Source organism: Serinus canaria, chromosome 11 (genome assembly GCF_022539315.1).
Source record: "Serinus canaria isolate serCan28SL12 chromosome 11, serCan2020, whole genome shotgun sequence".
NCBI classification, from domain to species: Eukaryota; Metazoa; Chordata; class Aves; order Passeriformes; family Fringillidae; genus Serinus; species Serinus canaria.
In genome coordinates this window covers 8,362,458-8,382,362 of record NC_066325.1, presented here as the reverse complement: position 1 = coordinate 8,382,362, position 19,905 = coordinate 8,362,458, and the positions used below count along the sequence as shown (strand labels likewise).

The window sequence follows — 19,905 nt, the reverse complement described above, 5'->3', positions numbered from 1 at the left end:
ACAGATAGTAAGTTTGGAATAGTTCTGGGAGTTAAGAATTTACATGTCTTTATTAATTATTAGATGTTATTAGTGAGTGACTAAGGAACTGGGAAGCTCTAAGCGTTCTTTTGAAGTAGTGTACCCAAATTAGGCTAAATAAATAAATAAATCTAAAAATGTTGGGGAATGTCTGCTCTAATGAATTTTCTAAATACACAAATCACACTTATTAAATCAGTGGATCTTTTAACTGTAAAAATATTATTACTGTTACACTAGGGAAATCCATTCAGAATTATAAAATATTTGGAAACTCTTTCTATGTTTCATTTCAGTGGAAGGGTTGTACATTTAATAGGAATAAAAAGAAAAAAGTATGCTTTGGGATAAAGTTTTAAAAGCCAGCTTTCCCCCTTTCTTTCTGTGTGTGCCAATTTCCAATAAGAACTGTATTCTCCTTTTAGTGTTGTTTAAAATAAACTACACATATAACAAGATGTTGAAATTTCTTTATGGTATGTTAGTACTAAGGACAGGTTGTTAAGGGGTTATAAAAAATATTACTTTCCACTTTATGGTGGTTGTGTTGGTTTTTCTGCAAATTAAATTTAATGCTACAAAGGGATATATGTCATACATGCAACTTTCTCTCCCTCATTGTAATTTCTATCACCTTAATGCAGCCTACAAAGCCTGTCTTTCTAGTAGAAGAATCTCAGCTGGAGAATTCCCTTCAACCTGTGTAATAAAATTCTGCAGTAGAAAAGTGTGGGGCATCCACTCCTATAAATCAAAAGGAGGAAGCAGGATTCTCCATATATTAGTTTGCTCCTGCTTTTAGTTATCCTTTTATCTATATTTCACTTCACATTTTATACCATTTGTGTTTTCCTTCATTGAAACATTTAAGCTCACATACAAATAAGACAGACTTTACTGTTAGTGTTTAAGAGGCAGTACAGAAGAATATATTGTTTTATTATTAAAATACAATTTATGAACCAGAAATGATCATAGATGCAAATTTATACTTTGCACATTTTTTTTCCTTAATAAGAATATGTATATTTTCATCTGGGGAGAAAGCAGCATTAAAATGAGTGAGCCTGGGGAGCAGTGCCACACACACACACACACACTTGCATACACAAAAGAGCCACAGCGAGGGATTGCTGGGGAAACCAGCTCCTACCAGTGCCTGGTGAAACCCAGCTCTCTCCAGGAAAGCTGAAGCCAGGCTGGCCTGAGCCCCTGGGATGGCCTGGGACAGCAGCAGAGTGGGAACACTGACAGCCTGGGGTGCTCAGCGCTTCAATATTGGCCTTTCTGAGGAGGGGGAGAGGGGAAATAACACCACTCACCCGATGGGTTTTTTCAAGCCCTCGTAGCTCTAATTAAAATGGCTGGTCAGGAAAAGCCTCCTCTCTTTTCCTTTTTCTGTGCTACCTACACTGCAAACATAGTTGACTAGTGAAACAACTTCCAAGTTTGAAGGATTTGCAGTAAAAATTGGTGTATTTTTTTAGGCTGAGGTGTGGAAATCTGGTCAAAGACTTCTTTTCAGCTTTGATTAATAGCCCTGGGTGCTGAATGGGGCATTTGTGGAGGGGAGTGTGGTGCTGAACAAAGTGTTTGGTACAGCAGCTCTGCTCCTGCTGGAGCTTTCTGCAGCTGGGATGAGGGCTTTAGGCATAATGTAGTAAAACCTGCCTTGAAAAATTATGAAGTAAGAGACTAAAACTTGTGTAAGACTGGAGTTAGTTGTGTGCTTTACCATTTCATCAGTGTCCCTCAAGGTAGTTGCTTGCTGTTTAAGTAATTTTCTGTTCTTTTTACCATATTTGCAAGTGTGAATTTTTCATCAGTGTTAAACTCTCTACCTCAAAGCTGCATCTGAAAATTGGGGTTCTCTGCCATCTGGAACTGCTCAGATCCTGAAATGGGAGATGTTGCATTGGCTTCTATTGGGTCTGGATGAAATCAACAGTGGAAAAATAGCTGTGAAGTGGAACTTGATGTATGGGGATGAGATGAGCTGGAGAGCTGACATCAGCTCCTTGTCAAAGGGAAAGGAAAAGTCTACTTGCTGTCCATGGCAGTAGGGTCTGAAGGGATGTAGCTCTTGGTCTAGCCACAGCAGGTGGGACAGTGTTGTTTTTGTGCGTTTTTTGTTACAGAACTGCACGTGGTTGGATGGATTTGACTAAGCAGAATGCAGAAGGGTGATCCCCATTAGTAGCAATGGGGGGAAGCAGCCTGCAGTTTGAGGCAATGTGTGCTCAGTCTGCTGGTGTACCTAAATCTCTGTGCTTTACCAGAACAAGAGGTAGTGTAAGGAGTTGTGGCCCAGTGCTCATCTGCAGATCCTAGCTATCTACTTCCATTGGGTTTGGTTCCTGTTTCTATACATGCAGATTATTTCCAGAACATTCCCCTTTCTTTGTGTCATTTGCCTGTGTTAGGAGTTAACCTTTCAGCATTCTTATTAGGTATACAGGGCCAGCACAGGTAAATTTATTAGGTGTCTTGCTAATAGAGTAACTTTATAGCCTTAATGTAAAAATGGTGCTCTTCCCCGTCTTTCCTCTGCCTTTTTTATTTTTCTTTTCTTTTTTCCTTCCCCAGAGAAGCAAAGTTTGCAATAAATCTGACTTGGTGAGACCCTGCATTCTCTGTGCAAAGCCCAGTATTTGAATTTCATGATGTTTTGACTTGATTTTGAAACTTCATTTCATTGCAGCCCTTTTGTTATGTTCAGGAAACAGGCAAGGCTTTTCTGGCATCCGTTTGGCCGGTGCCATCCCCTCTGGCTGAACTCTGCCATGTGCACCTTGTCTCTGCCAGCTGCAAGTCTCAGGTCTGCTGTCTTCCAACACACAGCCCCATGTGTTTGCAAACATTGTTTTGGGTGGTACCTGAGATCTGTGTATCTTCACTCAGTGTCTGTGCTCAGAAGTGTGCATAGGGGGTAGCAGAGCCTTCACAGTACAACTTCTAAACCTGAAGTTTGGAGGAGGGTGTAAGATATTGCAATTATTTGGTTAACACCTTTGTTATTGCACTTGCTGACCCACCTCTGGTCTGTTACTTGCATCATCACCATCATCTTGTCTTTGGATAAGCTCAACCTACTTTGGCATTTCTAGCAGATCAAAGGATCATTTCACAACTTGCAAATTCAACTCATGGATTTGAAGCCCTGGCCATGTTAATCTTCCCTTTCTCTACTTTCCTTGCTTTGGTTTAGTAGGGTTTCAACACATAAACATTTGCCATCCAGTTGTATTACAAACAGAACAAGAATATTTAAACCCTTGGTTTCTGAAGCAAAATCTATGATTTTATGAGCAATGTGGAGAACACTGGATTCACCTGTTTTTTTTTTTCACTTGAGCTTTAAAGTGTCTGCTTACTCATAGTAGATCTATTTCTGAAAGAAGGTGCAGACACTAGGGTGACAGTTGCCTTAGGAATGCATGTAACAATGCAGAGAGAAGGTGCCCACAAGCAGCTGGTGCTTCGTGTCCCTGTCCACAGGAACTGGCCACCCTGTGCCCCATCTCCTCGCGTATCTCCACCTCCCTCAGCACCCCTGCCTGTGTGTGGTGTGGGCTGGGGCTCAGCCCAGCTGGAGCAGGTGAGGGCAGGGACTCTGGGTGCTCCCATCCATTTCCAGTGGAGCTCATGGCAGATGATGGGTCTGGGGCTGCAGGATGTCAGTGGGGCATCTGTGCCAGGCAGCAATGGGCCATGAGCAGGATAGGTTGCTTGAACTGGGTAGGGTGCACTCCACTGGTCTCATGGTCCGGCAAACTTCAGGCAGAAACAGCAGAAAAAGCCTCTAAATTCCTGAACATTTCACAGATTAAATACTATGTATTGCAATTAAAATAAAAAAACAAAACAACACCCTGTCCTTTGGAGATTAACATTTGATGACAAGCTATGAGAACTGTCAGTGAGAGTATTGATCCCAAATGTGTTATGGGGTGTCTGTAGGCCCAGTTTTAAGAACTACAAGCTTTATGTATTGCATGTATAAAATGTTGATCTTGACTGCAACGTGAAACATTGACTGCATTTTATTACACCGAACCCTGGTATTTATTTACATAATAGATTTGGATGGGAAATATCTGTCTCCAGTGAAGTATGTGAATTAGAAGCACAAAAAACTAAATATGAGCACTGGGAATAAATACACCCTGGCTTGTGAGTCAGGTGTGCAGTCTGTGGGAAGGGCTGTGATTAGCCATTATGTATGTCCTACAGTCTTTCTCGTCTCACCAAGATGAGATTTTTATTTACAAGGCTCCCTTTCTCTGGCTGCAGTTCCATTAAGTTTTGCTGTAGTGTTGGAAGAGGCAGGCCCGTTAGCTGCACACAGATTTACTGTGCGAGTTTAAGCTAATGGATACTTATCAGGCAGGCTGTATTTGGTGATCGTCCATCATTTGCTCATTAAACAGTGTATCTAAGTGATTCTCATTTCCTCCCTGCCATGTCTGGAAAGGAGGAAACTAGACACATTACGATGGAATATTAATGTCCTGGAGGATTTAGCCACCCATAATTAGATCTCCTTTGCATAAACCTGCTAGTGCTACCTTATTTTGTTGTTTGTCTTGTTCTCCTTAATCACCTTCACATCTTTTTCTGTTCCTAACGATCTTTTTTCGGTTTCCCTTTGTAATTCTGTCCCATTTGTCTCATCCTTCTTCCTTTTTTTTTCTTTTTTTTTTTTTTCTTTTCCTTGACCTAGTGAGCACAGCAGTCTGGGTTTCCCCACTCCTCCCTCCTTCACACAAAAAGGCTGACTTTGCCAGCAAAACCCACAGTCTCTGCCAAGCTCTATTACTGACTTTGGAGAAAAGCAGCTAGAGAACTTGTGCAAATTTAGGCTCTGAACTAGCTAAATAAGCCATGTCAGTAAACCCTCTTGTCTTATTCCCTGGCCTGCTGGCTCATGAAAGGACTAATACATAACGGTCTTATTTAAGGTGGAAAAAACCCTTGCTGGCCAAGGGCCACCAATGGCTGGATCAGCTGCTCACTCAGGAGAGAATGGGGAGGTGGCTCCGGAGCTGTGAGCGATTGTGCCAAAGACCATGCCCGGTTCCCAGGGGGCTCCCAGGGCTAGGGCATGGGCAAGGAATGCACCATTGCCTCTCTGGGGATGTCCTGATGTCCCAGTGCTCCTTCCCATCAGCCAGCAGGGCCAAGCATTACTAAAGCCGAAGGGAAATGATCACACAAACAAAATGCCTTGTAAACATGGGGAGAGGAATCCTCTGGTGAAGTTGAATTTCCAAGGGGAGTGAATTGGCTCAAGTGGCTGGTATAAAGCACAGCCTGCAGCTTCTGCCAGGTACCTTTTTCTCCCCTAAATGTTGGTACGAAGGCACCAGGGGGATTTCCCTTTCCTTTCTAGCTGCAAGGTACTGTAAATGCGTCGGGATATACTCACAGGCATCTATTCTCAGCTGACTGGCAAAGCCCCTCGAAACTTCCTCTTTTCCTGCTGAATGTGGAGGTTTCTCTTGTGCACAGTGGCGGGAGAAAGCCCCAGCTGCTGACAAAGAGGGGCAGCCTGGTTCCTGGAGGAGGCGATGCCTGGCTCAGGGCCGGCTCTGCGCCCTGCAGCGCTCCCGGGCAGCGGCTGCAGCTCTGCCGCAGCGCCGCTGCATTAATAACAAATGGGGCTGCTTCTCATGCTGCTACTTCCCCCCTGCTGCAGATTTTTGTGTTTTGCAGACTCTTGTCTCACCGATATGATGGGGAATCTTGTCAGGGAGCATCTAAGGAGGAGAGTGGGCAAGCCTTAGAGCAAACTGGGCGGTGATGTGAACAGGAAGGGCTGGCTGGCTTCTGCTCAGAGTAGCCATTTCCAAACCTTTACGTAACACTGGTAGTTGTGGTGGCAGCTCCAGGGGCTGTGCAGGGCTGACCCTCTCTGAGCAGCAGGCTCCGTGGACCACAGGTGTTCTCTTTCAACCTGAGGTATCAGCTTGTCTGCACCTTTCCAAAGATGGGCTCTAGATACACGCGGAAAACACCAGGCTATTTAAAGTGTAAAGGTTGTTAACACCCTTTGTGCTCCTGCCATGCCAAGCAGCTGGAAAGTGACTGCTTTACAATCCCCAATCCACAAAGTTTTGAGCATCCTCAGCTCCCTTTGACTTTGAGGAAATGGAAGCTGCTCTGCATTTTGCAGGATTAAGAGCACTGTATCAAATCCTAGGCTGCCAGTGCTGTGGGATGAGTCGCGGCACATGAATGGTGGTCGGACTGGGCTATTCTGTGTCCCGTGCTGATTTGGGAGCATGTAATTGCATGTGATGGGAGGGATGGAGCAAAGGCTGGGTAGGACAGCACAGAGTTGTGTGTCTGAAAGTGGCGAAGGAGCCTGAAGATTAGAGAAGATCATGGAGCTCCTGCATGCGAGTACCGATAGCTAGGGCAGGAAAAGATGTGATTAATGTGTGACTGCCTTACAATGCGGCTTGGTGCTGGAGTATTTCTCTAGAGGGAAAGCTGTGAGTCCTGACATGTACATTACAGCTAATATACAGGCATCAGTGAGACTTCCCCGGCTTTAGCTGAGAGTTCTGTCACCAACAAAATCTAACAAAATCCTCCAAACTAAAAAAGTGGCACCAGCATTTTGTGCATTTGAGGTATTTTGTACCTGGTGTTTTCTAAGGTTGCTGGCAGGTGAGGGAATGGCCCTGATCCTGAATGCAGTGCTTGGTAACAGCCTTGATCCAGGAAAGTTCCCCCCCCACTCAGCTGTGGGACGTGCTCCTAACCCATTAGATTTCTCAGTAGTTCCTCACGCTCTCACGTTCCTGACGTCTTCGTTAGCGAACTGTGGTGTTTTTGTATTATGGGAAGAGTTAAACTGGTCCTTGTGGTCCTTGAAGCCTGTGTAATAGGATAAGGGAGCATACACATGCCATCTGAATTACTGAGGGGCTGTTGCTCACTTGTAAAGCTTGATTGCATCTAGAAATCAACATTTGGTGCAGAAGCATCTTATTTGATAAGGTTAACTTCTTTCCTGGGAGTGATAAAGTGTTAAATAAGCACTGTGACTGTGAATGGAGTTCAGGTAATGGTAGCCCCATAAATAGATGTTCTCACTCTTAGGGGAATGGATGCTGAATCCTTTCAGAAGTTTCTCTGAGCACAAAGAACTGAAATCTTTGAGCCTGCAGCACTTGTGACCTAGCAATTAAATAAGCATCCTTGGAGAACATCTGAGACTAGCGAGCAAAATGCAAATATTTGGCATGTGCAGGAGTGCTGTATTGTGATGTTGTCATTGCCCACAGTTCTTCTCTGTGTCAGCTGTGTGCTCGTTCTGGCTCTTGCATTTGGGCCCTACAGTCAGCTGGAGCAGAACACAGGTCTTGTCCAGGTTTGACAGCAGGGAGCCCTCCTGTGCTGGGGCAGAACAGGGAGGGGAGGCAGATGTTTCCTTCCACTGCCAGCAATGACATCCCTGTGCCAGGTGGGCACAGCGTTAAGTCCACAAACTTAACCATCTTTTGAGCTGACTAACAATAAGAATTTCTATACTGCCAGACCAAGGCTATTTTCAAGTCAAACCAAGCCTTCCCGAAGGTATCAAATGCCTCCAAAATTTCAGGAAATGCCGAGCCTTCACCCTCTTTGTTGCCAGGATTCTTGAAAAGTAGTTAGAATTGGTACAAGATATCCAGTTGCTTTGGAAAATCAGGGTACTCAGTGCTGAATGGTGCTGCTGTTCCCTGTGGTTTTCTCAAGCTGCGGAGTGTTTCATGCATGTGGGTGGCTCCTGCCTATGCTAAACATCAGCCTTGTGGACTTGGGTGTCCACACATTCAGAGTGATTTACTAGCACAGATAGAAGTGTCTCGTCCTCGAGTTGGGTAGCTGTGGATATGTCTAGCATGTCTCATAAAACTTATTTTGCAGTGTATTTTGAGAGTGATTGTGTTGAATGCTTGGTACATCTTCCCTGGCTTTCTTTTGTTCATTACCACAAGTTAAGTAACAGCATCTACACAGTAAGTGTTGATACACATGGTCACCTGAGCAAACTTCAGTTTCAAGGAATGATGACAAAAATTTTAGAAAACTGAAAATTCAGCTTAAGTGAATCATTCTCTGGCTAATATTATGGACTAAGAGTGTTTTTTATTTCCTTCTCAATAGTGTGACACAGAAATCCCTTCACAGCCATAGTGACCAAATCTGTTCTGGGTCTACTCTGCCCTGCCAGGGAGGGCTTGCTAAGTCCTAAGGCAATCCCCAAGGGGCCTGTCCCCACTTGGGGTCTGTGGGACTCCTGTGCCTTCTGTGAGCAGCATCATGTCCCCAGATCTCCAACCAGCCTGGGAAGCCTCTTCCTGCTTCCCTATGGCTCCAGCAACAGACATGTGCAACTGAGAGCAAATTTCAGCTGCAAATGCTTGGCTGTTGAAGTTGACTTTAGGAAGAAGAAAACATTTTATTTCTTTCTGACTTCCATGGCTTCTGCTCACTGCTGAGGTTGAGGAAAGGCCAGCGGTGACACCACTTCAAATGCTGGCTCCTTAAATAACCATTTATATCCAGAAGATTAGGCAGCCACAGAGGAACCTCACAGCTCTTGGTTTTATGCCCATTATGGAGAGGGAGCAGAAGCACATGGAGTTTAGTGTCTCCCTACAATTACACTTGCTGTCTGTGACAAAGCCTGATCACCTTTTTTGCTTCAGCTTTGCATATGCCATTTCCCAGCAAACCTTTGGGGATTCTTGATGAGTGTATAGACATCGTCCTTTGGTCTTTCTTTTGTGGATATGGTGGCTTTTGCTCCTTGTTTCTCTCTGCCCACTGCCTAGCTGGGTGGATGGATGTATGGATGGATGGGCAGGTGAGGATCAAGTGCTTGAGTCAGTTAATACTGCAATCCCTCTTGGAACAGACTTGGCTGTTACTGTTTCTTGTAGTTTAGCCTCTGAAAGATGATGTTTGCTTAAAAGAATTAAAGGAAAAATGGAAAAGCAAAGGGAAAGGTGGTGGTAGTGGTGTGAACAGCAGCTGCAGGGCCATGTGTCTGTGCCTAAGCTCAGGAGGCTCCATCCCACTGGCCTCTTCCTTCCATGGATGTGCAGCACTGTCAGCTCTGTGGTGGGTCTGTGCAAATTGAGGGGGAGAAACTGAAACCATGACTGTGATAATATAAAGTGAATTTCAGTGCCGTTGCCTCCACGTGAATGTTCTCTGTCCCCTTTTCAGTCATTAGGGAGCAAAGCAAATTAATGCCAACAGAGGCTGATTCAAACCTTTGCCCTCATTTAAGGGATTCCAAAAACCGTGGTTTTGTTATGTGCTGGAGCCAACTGCCCTAGAGCAGCTCAAGGACTGGAGCAGTCTTTGGTGTTTAACCAACGTGAAAGTCAGTGTTTTGCTAAAATTGTCAATGACCAGTGCAGATCCATATACTACTCCTTGACTCAGACCAAATTTATCTCTTTTATGTATTTTTAGCAGACTGCGTTTTTTTTAATCTCTCTTTCCAAGACAAAATGTAAAGAAATAAAAAAAGCCTCAGCATAAAAGTAGTAATATAAAAAAAACCACTCTCCAAGCAAAACAACCAAAAAGCAGTCAAGGATAAAATAAAATTAAAACATTCCCCATGTCTGTTTTGAGTAAGGTACATGAATTTCCAACTTGGCTTATTTAGTTTTGGAGCAAAAACCCTCCCAGGTGTATATAGATTTTGATGTTAAAATGAGACCTGCATTTGTGTAAAACTGAAATGGTATTTCGGATAACTGCATCCAGAGTTCTTCTATTAAGAGATGGGTCAAAATGGGAACAAGATGGTGGCTTAGAGAGCACAAAATGGTAGGTGAGCCCTCAGGAGAGAGCACACGCCAGCCAAGCTGGCTCTGCCACCGTCAGGGAATAGGACCAATAATGGCTTCAATAAGCTTCTAGCTTTGCCTCTTGTTTTTCCTCTGTCATTCTGGAATTTAATATTATGTGACATGGCCTTTATGCTAACATAGACTCTGAAAAAGTATAGCCAAGATTCAAGTATGATTTCTCCAAAGAAATGGTTGAATTTCACGCTCCTCCATTAATAAACACACAAATTTATAAAACCAGAGCGGTGCCCTTCTGTGGAGCACACATTTTTCTATGGTTTGGATACAAAATTACATTTGTCAAGGCACTGCCTATGTAAATTATATTCTCTGTTCCTAATGCCATATGATGTTACCACTAACATCAACTTAATGCCAGAATTCTGCACTGGATTGGGGAAAAAAATGTGAGGAAAGCAAAAAATCGAGATTCTTGTGATGCAAATGTCAGTGTAAATATTCACTGGAGCAGGTTGGCCTGAGCTTACAGGGCTGGTCAACAGGGGTTGGGCTGTGCTTCTGGCTTTGCAATATGGTTTGGATTCCAGTTGCAGAATTCTCTAGAATGTGCATCTGAATCCAGCATACCTTAGATGAAAGGGCAGGCAATTGTTCAGTGCACGGAGTAAATGATATTAATCAGAAGATAAAGACGTATAATTTAAATTTGTTTGGTGTCAGAGTGGGCAGATGATAATGATAAACTTTTGCATTTCAAAAGATGAATTTCTGCAGTTGCTGCTTTCAAATGCCTAGTCTGTCATTAATGTAACCAGCACTGATTTCAGTAACAGCAGAATCAGGCACTTTTTTTTGCCTGGCTTGTTCTCTTAGTTATTTTTAAGAATGTAAGAATCAAGCGGTGTTTTTTATAATTGTTAACAGGCAGAAGGTTTCAGCTATGTCACTTGCAAGTGCTGAGCACTGGCTCTGACAGCCTTCACAACAACAACAAACCTTAAAAGCAGTTATTTGTGACTGCCATGTCACAGAACATGGTTATACATCAAAATAGTATTTTTTAATTCTGAAAAATCCCTGAAGATATCACTGGGTTCTGAATATGGCAGATGTGTTAGTATGTTAGGATGACATAAGTCAGGCAATTTTTCCTTCACAGGACGATTCTATACTATGATCTGTTGAAACATCCATTTCAAAAACAACCTCTATATTTACAATGGCAATTTTGCACATGCAAGCTGGGATTGTACAGCATTTCAAATATGATGCCTTAGCAGGTAGTGGTGTTTAAACGTCTATTAAAATTTCACATGAACTTACTGCCACCCGTTCAGGAAAAAATTGCAAACACAAATACCGTATTTAGGTTAAAAAGTAGGAAAAACCTCTTTACTAAATTTCCACCTTATGAATTATTTTATAGAAAGCAGTAAGTTCTTTTTCAGCAGTGGAGAAGTCTGTTTTAATACTTAATGTCATAGTGGACCTAGTTTTCTGATGACTTTGCTTTCCAGTTGGTTTGCTTTAGCAATCACAACTTATTTTTGTTCTTTTTCAGTTGAAGAGGGTGAATCTTCAGATTTTGCTTTGACCTGGGACTCGTCAGTGACTCAATCAGGTAAATATTTTGGGTTCTTCTGATTTCAAAAACTGCCAGAAAGCTGCCAGGCTTTTTACAGGAACTGTATTTTGTATGTCACATTCCTGTCTCAAATCCAAGACTACCCACTGCAACACAATTTTTATATCAGTTCCATATGGTCAATAAAATCTATTACACACAGAGACTAATATACTCTTATCCTCCAGAGAGCCATTCTTTCTTCTTGTGGGCACACTGAAACGGGTTGTGATTTCTCCAGTATAACCACTTTGAAGTTTTCTGCAATGGGCACTGTTACACATTCATTCCAATCTAATTACATAAAAGCTGCTTTAATAGGAATTTTAAGCCTCGGTCTCAACTGGAATGTGTGTATTTCTCCTCTCCGAGGAAATTGGAAAGTACTGTCAGGGCTGGAGAATAAAAGTGGTACATCAGCATGGTAGAAAGATTGAAAATTTGAACAAGCTTTTGGTCTGCTTGACAGTGATAAACGTGTCTCAGGCTCGTTCATCTGTGTTAGGTCAATAATCTGAATAAAAAGAGGCTCAAGAAATTGAACAGGATAAATCAAGTTTGTCTGTGTAATATGTATTGATAACATAAGCATGAAGGGTAAATGTCAGATTAGTTTGTGGCTAGTTTAAAGTAACTAGCCACATCTCAGTCTGTGCCCCACGTAAAGATATTTTGCTGTCTGTTTTTAACATTTATGAGATGTTCAGAATATTTTTCATTTTGAAGCCAGTAAGTCTGTTTCTGTGCTCTCTCCACACTGGACTGTGTAATGGTATTCTTTTAAAAGCTCACCAATGATATGGAAACAGCTGAGAAACTGAGCAGTAATATGAAAACCAACAGTGGTGTTGCATTTCTGGTTAGATGGGTTTTTTAAGAGTCAGGGGGAGCCTGCCTCCATGGGGACACTTTCTTACCAAAGTGAGCATCTCTCTGGTCTCGAAGGCACAGGCTGCCTTTGTGTGGCACTTTGTGGCCTTTCACATTTGTACCCACTGTGCTCTCAGATGCCTCTTCTGGGGCACTGGGTGCATCTTCTCTGGGTACTCTAGCTGCTTGGAGGGGTTTGTTTTCACTAGTCTTTGATAGCAAATATTGCTGCTGCTGCTGCAAACCCCCAGCTGTGATGTGGAAGGCCCCTTTGTGCCTGGAGCTAACGGTGCATGAAAAGAGTGCTCGCCAGCTCTCTTGCTTGACCTTCATCTCAAGCAGCACTGCAGTGGAGTTACCAGTGTTATCTATCACAAGTCTGGAAGTGTATTAAATTCAAAAAAGCCTATGGTTCAAAACAATGACCAAAAAAATTCCTGTGCACAGCAGTTAATTTGGGGTTGGTATTGGTGACTATGCCTTAAGTAAAAGAAAGACTGTGAAAGGCTTTTACCAAGTTAGTTGAGTCTCCATTTTTCTTCATTTATCCCTGCAATTACAGCTCTCATTCAAGATATTGGATGTGGGAGAAATGTATTGTATGCATGATTTATGGCAGCTTTAGGAAAATATGTGTTAATTGCGGGGGGGTTTCTTCTTAACACATTTAGTAGCTACAGATGTCAATCTTGTATGTGTATAAAGATGTGATACTGTATCCTGTCAAGCTGGGATGCAGTACATAGCACACAAGTTGCAGGTTGGAATATGATTGAGGAACACACAGAAAAAACTTAAAAATCCCAAGTTTGTGGTGGTATGGCTGTGTGGAGTCACTGGCTCTTGTGTGGTGTGGCTCCACAGCTATATTCAGTAACTGAAACCAGTCCCTCAGTCCCAGTGTGCGAGACTTTCATTATGTTCTTTTATGATCTTCCTGTTTGCATTAGCTTCAGTAGTGTGATGTTGAAGTTCAATAAAGGGTGAAAAAACACGCTTCAATTTCTTGTTTCATGTCCCTTCCTTCTCTGGCCCAAAATGACAAAATTACCTCCCCTTCCTTAACTCCCCCAAAAGGAAAAAAAACCCCAAAGGCCAAACCTGGGACTTGTTAACTCTGAAGCATTTGCCAGATGTTTCAAATTAACATATTTCTCTCCCTCTTTCTCCTGTATGTGTTTGCACATCTCTGTGTGTGTGACTTCTGAAAAATTCTGTTGGCACTCTACACAGCTGCTGTGGGCTGGGGGAGTCATGGTCCCAGGATGGGGTGGTATGTAGGAACTGCAAGAGCTGTTATAGGTAGAATGTAAACTTTAAGCTTTTAAAAATATATATAAATATGATTTTCTACTAGTGAAATAACTATTAGGTGCATCTATGGTGAAAAAAGGAGCTTTTGCTGCTATATTTTATTTTGTTCATCTAACCAGTAGAAGCTATTCTGAAAAAAAATTTTGTGAGCATGAGTTGAGTCTGCAGTCATGGGTCTTGTCTGGGTGGCTCTGATGACCATCTGTCCTTGGTGTGCCAAACATGGGGCTCCAAGCTCGGTGTCTCCTGGGGGAGCTTCTCTGCTCCTGACATGTACTGAGGGTGCACAGCCTGCACATCCCTGACCACACCATGGCACTGGGCAAGGGCTGCTCGTGGGAGCTGCTGAGTGCAGCCCCTGAAAATTTGGCTGTAAACACCATGGCACAAAAAAACCTGTGTTGAGATGGGTCTGTTTGGTGCTGGCTTGTTACAGGACCATCCTTTTTCCTGTGGCAGAGCGTGTGCACAAATTGCTGTCTGCTCTGGTGTAACTGCTTGTTCCTGGTAAAATCTGCCAAGGCAAAACACTTTGCAAGACTCCAACCCATGGTATAGTTGCACTGAGGAATTTATTCCAGTACTTCAAATGCAGCTAGAAATAGCTTAAATTAATTTTTTTAAAATAACAACAAAAAACAAAGGCTGTGCATAATAACCTAGAGAATAAAAAAAAAAAAAAATAGAAGGGGCAGAGGCTGCCCTTGCACCAGGGTGGGTAATCTGAGTGTCCACCAGTACTGTTTAACAATGGGCATATAGTAAATTTCCTTCCTCTTCAGGTTTTGTAAACATCTTTTCCTTAATGTAAAAGGAAGAAAAAAGCCCTTCTCCTTTCCTCCCTTAATCCAAGGACTTGGTTTGTTGTTGAATAGCTGGTCAGGCGTGTTTTGCTGCCTAAGAGGCAGAAATGTTTTCTGTTCCAGAGGAACAGTGTAGCTGCGTACTTCTTCCCCTTGCTTTCCCCCCCACCACCCTTAACTCACATGCAGCCCTTGCAGCCTGTCTGTCCTTCTCCAAAAGTGTCACTGGGGTCAGACTGGACAGGGCTGGTGGGGGCCAGGCAAGTGCCCAGCTCTGCTCTGCAAAAGGGGTTCTGGCTTCTTCGAGGCCAAGACGAAAATAATGTTCAATACTCACAAAACAAAGGTCCGGTCAGACAATGCTGCATTTCTGATGCAATACATCACCAGGGTATTATCTTGAGGAGCAACAAGGGACATTTTAAAGAAGTAAAAAGTCTTACTAAATATATAGAGAATTTAAGGCATTTTAAAGACCTATGAAAGCATTTTATATGGGAGTTGCTGGGGAGTTTCTCATTAGCCTGACTGTGAAGCCCCAGGGAATCTTGGCTGAATTGTCTGGGGCAAACAGAGCAGATTCTGTCTTCTCCTCAGGAGCCTGCAGACCTAAAAGCCCAATTTTTTGTGTGTCTGCTTTTGAGGTAGTTGAAGGTATCTTGTTTTTCTCTGCAGCTACATGTTACAGTACTGATCAAGAAAGAGTTTTGGAAATAGGGAACTATGGACCATGTCCTGAGTGCTGGGCACAAATGTCACTGGGTATGTCTCTGTGCACGAGTGTTTGCAGAGCGTGGGGGTTCTTTGCAGTGTTTGCAACAGGAAAGGCCTCTCAGTGCCCAACCATCCATTAGCACATAACATTAGTGTAATTTAATTATAACATTCCAGAAATCATAAAAATAAATTACAGGTTGGTATTCCCTGCTTTCCCCATTAGCTCCAAATTTCCTGTCCCTGCCACCGAGCTCGCAGCAGCAGCTGGGCACACGTGTGAGGGACATGTTAACACAGCACAGCATGGGGAAAAAAAACAAAACACAATATTTTAGGACACAGATATTTGATGTTTTTCTGTTAAGTTTTCTCCCCTGTGCTTTTTTAATGCAGTACACCATTTTAGATTTTTAATTGCATTCTGCAATTTCTTTTAAAGTTTCTCTTCTTTCAGGAGAAAGAAAAGGGGAAGCAGCAGCTTTTCAGAAATGAACCACAAAATAAAGGAAAACCATCCTGTGGTCACTCATTTTCCTCTCTTATGCTTTGCATGGCATCTCCCAGCTATGTAAATCAAAATTTTCACTTGGTATCTCTAGAGGAGCAACATCTTGACACAATTTGGAGACTTTCTTTTTCTGCAGGGCTACCAGAGCCCATGCTGGGGTGTTTTTAATGCTGTCTCTGCTGCTCGGGGCTCGTGTTGCCTGTTCCCTCTGTTCTCCTCTTTCAGTCTTCTGATCCTGGTGCTGCATTGTCTGTTCCCAGTGTTGAAAGTTTCTGTTCTCCTGTGTTCTGTAGAGTTGGGTTTAATTTTGGCTTCTTGGGAAAGCTGGGGTCTCATGAAGCAAACAGAGACTCACTGCTGCAAGTATTTTTGCCTTAACTTTTTCCCATTTTCTGTTTATTGAGATAAGTAACAGAAAATGTGTTCTCCTGCCTCACCTTTCTCCTTGGGGAGGCCTGTTTTGTCTACACAGCTGCTTTCCCCTCAGCTTTCCTCCAGCACTCTGGGCTTTGCATGGGCCACTCTTGCTGCCCAAGAGCAGCAGCCTCCCAGGGCCCCTGTCCCCTGTGGTGTCCCAGCCCCCAGAACTGTCTCTGCCCTCTGCCTGTGGGCATGGGCTGTGTCAGAAGCATTCAGGGAGTTTGGGTGAGGGAGACTCCACAGACACCAAATTCCTTTTCTCTATTCCTACATGCATTGGATTTTGTCTCATTTACCTTCTAATTGCAAAATGCAGAAAAACACAACATGAAATTCTGACATCTCTGCTGCAGGGCACTGGAAAGGTCAGTTGCAATTCAGAGGGCATTAGAAACCTGTTATTTTGCAAGTACTCTAAAATTACCTGTCCTGAGTGCCTTCACAAGCTCGGATATCTTCTAGAAGCTGATTTCATTAGTAAATCAGTATGAGAAGATTCTGATTACACTGGGTAAGGATTTACAACTAAATAAATCTTTGAATTTAGCAAAGAACTTGAAAGACTTTGGTAACTTTTTAGCTGAGTATTTTTTCAGTATACTGTGAGATCTCAGCTGGTTGGCTTTCTTGTGTTGGTTTAAAAAATGGCATCCTTGTCCCTATACTGACCTGTGGGATGCAGCCCAGTCAGTATAGTCTGAGGGTCTCAAAATTTTAAACATCTGTTCTGGAAGCATCCAGAACCCAGAAAAATGCAAACAAGAAATAAAACTTGGAATGTTTGCAGCTTGGGTTACTGCATTCCCCACTTATTATAAGTTGAGATTTTATTTTCCTTGGAAATATGTGGGTTTTTAAGATGTCACATTGTACTATGTTGTTTTAGAAGAGGAAATAAAAATAATTCTCATTTCCTAATTATAAAATCTTTTTTTAGCATTACTATTTTACAGATAAATACTAATTTATATATTTATTTAAAGAAAGTGCTTTTAATTGTGTTTTATTAAATGGAATATGAAGTAATAGGAAGTACCTGATACTCAGATAATGTGGTAGATGAACATCCTAGACAGATGTAAGATTTTTGTAGCTGGATAATACAAAAAGAAACAAAACAAGTAATTCTAAACCTTTCCCAGATTCCTCAGTTTGTGGGAGTCTGGGCACAGCTCTGTATCTGCAGGCACAAGGGCTTCCTGTGAGCAAGGCTCTGCTCCCAGCACTCCTGGGCAGTGGGTGTGGGGCTGCAGGAAGGAGCTCTTGGCTGGTGTGACAGGGTGGCTCCTGGGGGTCCCTGAAGTCCAGGTGACATCCTGCAGCTGTAGCTTCTCCAGGGGAAGGAGCAGTACAAAAATGGGATTTGTTGGTGCGTGCAGAGCAGCCCTGACACGTGCGCGTGGTGTGGAAGCAGCCGCCCCGCCAGGCTCCGAGGCTCTCCGGTGGGGCAGCACCGTAGGTGTTCCCCTCTTGTTTGGGGAGGGAAGCTCCGGCAAGGAGGAGCGATCTTCAGATGTGAACACAGCATGGGTGTCAGTATTTAAATTAGAAGCACACACCTGTGTATTATGGCGTTTCCTAGAAAATACTTACTATTAAAAATGTTAATTGGGAAAATTATAGCAATAGCACAGAGGAGGAGAATTAATTTCCATGGTACAAGAGGCAAGGAAAGAAAAGCTCATTTCAAAGTGAGCTCTCAAGTTCTCCCCCTACCCCATCACCCACCCTTTTCCAGCCTTCTTAAAGACAATGTACACAGGAAAGCTGGTCTGCTTAAAGGAAGCTGAGCAAGTGTAATGCATTGCAGCATGTCTTTGGTGCCTAAAGCCAGCCCTCCTAATTGCTACAGCCTGCAACTGTAAAAGGGAGGATTTCTGCAGGCTCCAGGGTTACAGCCCCTTGTGGACAAGGCCCCAAGGACTGGTGTACACTGGGATGCCAGCAGTGCATCAGGACTGGTAAGGGGCAGCAAGGTTTCAGTCAAGTCTGGGAATACCTCTGGGGTCATCAGGATAACCTCATCTGAAGTCTTGTGGCCATGGTGTACGTGCTGGTGTGGGGCTGCTGTGGGTTTGGGGATGTTCCCAGAGGGTCTTCTGGAGCTACATCCTGCCAGAGACACAAGCATGCCACCACCATGGATGACTGCATACTGATGTTCTGTGGTAGGTGGGACCAACCTCCCCAGTGCTGCATCCCTCCCTTGCCAGCATTTTTCTCCCTCTGCCAAATATACTTTTTCTTTAAAGGCTGCCTGTTGGTGCTTTACCTGCTGGGAGATTGTAAGACCGTTTCATTTTCTAGCACAGACTGAAGGAAGCCAATCCCTTTCATGGGTGGACCATCAGGAGCAGCCTTCCTGGCTCTCCTGGGCTTGCTTGGTCTCCCCCAGGCATGAAAATCCTGGTGAAGGATCTGCTATTGAGCTGGAGTGAGTGCTGGAGAAGAGGAAGGCACAGCTCCTTCCTAGCTTTGTCTTCCATTCCTGTGTTTCTTTCAGTGGTGCCACCTTGTTCTCCCTTGCTGCCCAAGTGAAGGGCTGTGATTAGAGAAACATTTTTGTGTTTCTAAGTAGAAATTATATCTGTTGTTTATGATAGCTTTCAGGGGCACAGCTAGGAGTAATGGGCTAAGATAAAGCGAAGGAGATGCTAGGAATGCTGAATATCAGGAAGCATTTCTAGGTAGTGGGATCTAATAGCCTGGTATCATCTTCCATTACTTTGGTAATTTACAAACGAGGCTGGACAAAGCATTTGAAAATACAGTATAGGAATGGTCTTATATCAGCAGAGGGATGGATAAAATCAGCTGATAAATCCTTCTCATCTCTAATTGATCCAATTCTGCTGCATTCTGGATTTGCTCATCTGCAGATTTGAGGAGACAGAATGGTCTGGCAAATTGTGCTTTCTAGAGTTTATTTCAGTAAATATTTTAATGTAGGATTTAAAGCACTTGCAGATGCTAAATAAGCCTCCCACCCTTGGAGGAAGTCTTCCTTGTGCCACATATTCACACTACTTTGCATTATTCAACATGCACAATGCTGCAGGTTGACCTTCCCCAAAGGGCTCTGGCTTTGGAACTGATGGGCACTTGCCAGCCCATCCTGCTTTGAGTCATTTCTGCAGGTCAGTGGCTTTGCTTTTCCAAATCTGCCTTGTCTGGCTGGTGGGTGTGGGGGAAGCTGAAACCATGCTGCCGTAGTGATTGCAGTGGGTTTTACCTTTGTGAAAGCAGACAGCTGGAGAGTTGAACAAAAGTCTCCTGGTGAACAATTTCTTTGGTTTTCACAGAAACTTGTTCTCGTTTGACTGGTTTATACTCTGCAGTTGTAACTGGTAGCTCAAAGCTCCCAGCCTGAATAAATGTAGAACAAGAATAGTAGAATATATTATGTTGGTCTGTTGCTTAAACAAGAAAAATCAATAAAATATAATACCATAGTGGTGGATCCCCCAGTAATCATTCTTCTTAAGAAAAAAACAAACCATGGCAGCCACGAGAATGGGGTTTTATAAACAAGGTTGTAAAAGAAGAAAAATAAATTGAATGAACAAGCTGCACTGCTTTACGTTCTGCGCTGAGTAAGAACATTGATATGAAACTCTGCAATGAAGAAATGTGTGAAATTTATGATGCTTTCCCCAAAAAAATCTTTGCTTGTTCAGTACAGGAAACTAGAATAATTTGGGTTGGAAGGGACCTCTAGTGGGTCTTGCTCAACATTGACCTGACTTGTAAAAGTTTTGTAGCCTTTACTACGCTATTTTTGGTTATATTGTCCTAAGCTGT

At 43.1% G+C, this 19,905-nt stretch overlaps 1 protein-coding gene across 2 annotated transcripts in view; it reads left to right on the top strand.

The window, feature by feature from the left end:
• The window catches only part of ZNF423 (zinc finger protein 423), a 221,796-nt gene that overhangs the window by 28,448 nt on the left and 173,443 nt on the right, over window positions 1–19,905 (top strand). For both annotated transcript variants that reach the window (XM_030227724.2, XM_030227723.2), the window contains exon 2: window positions 11,410–11,469. In XM_030227724.2, the coding sequence (XP_030083584.1) occupies window positions 11,410–11,469 (60 nt within the window). The remainder of the gene's footprint in view (window positions 1–11,409; window positions 11,470–19,905) is intronic.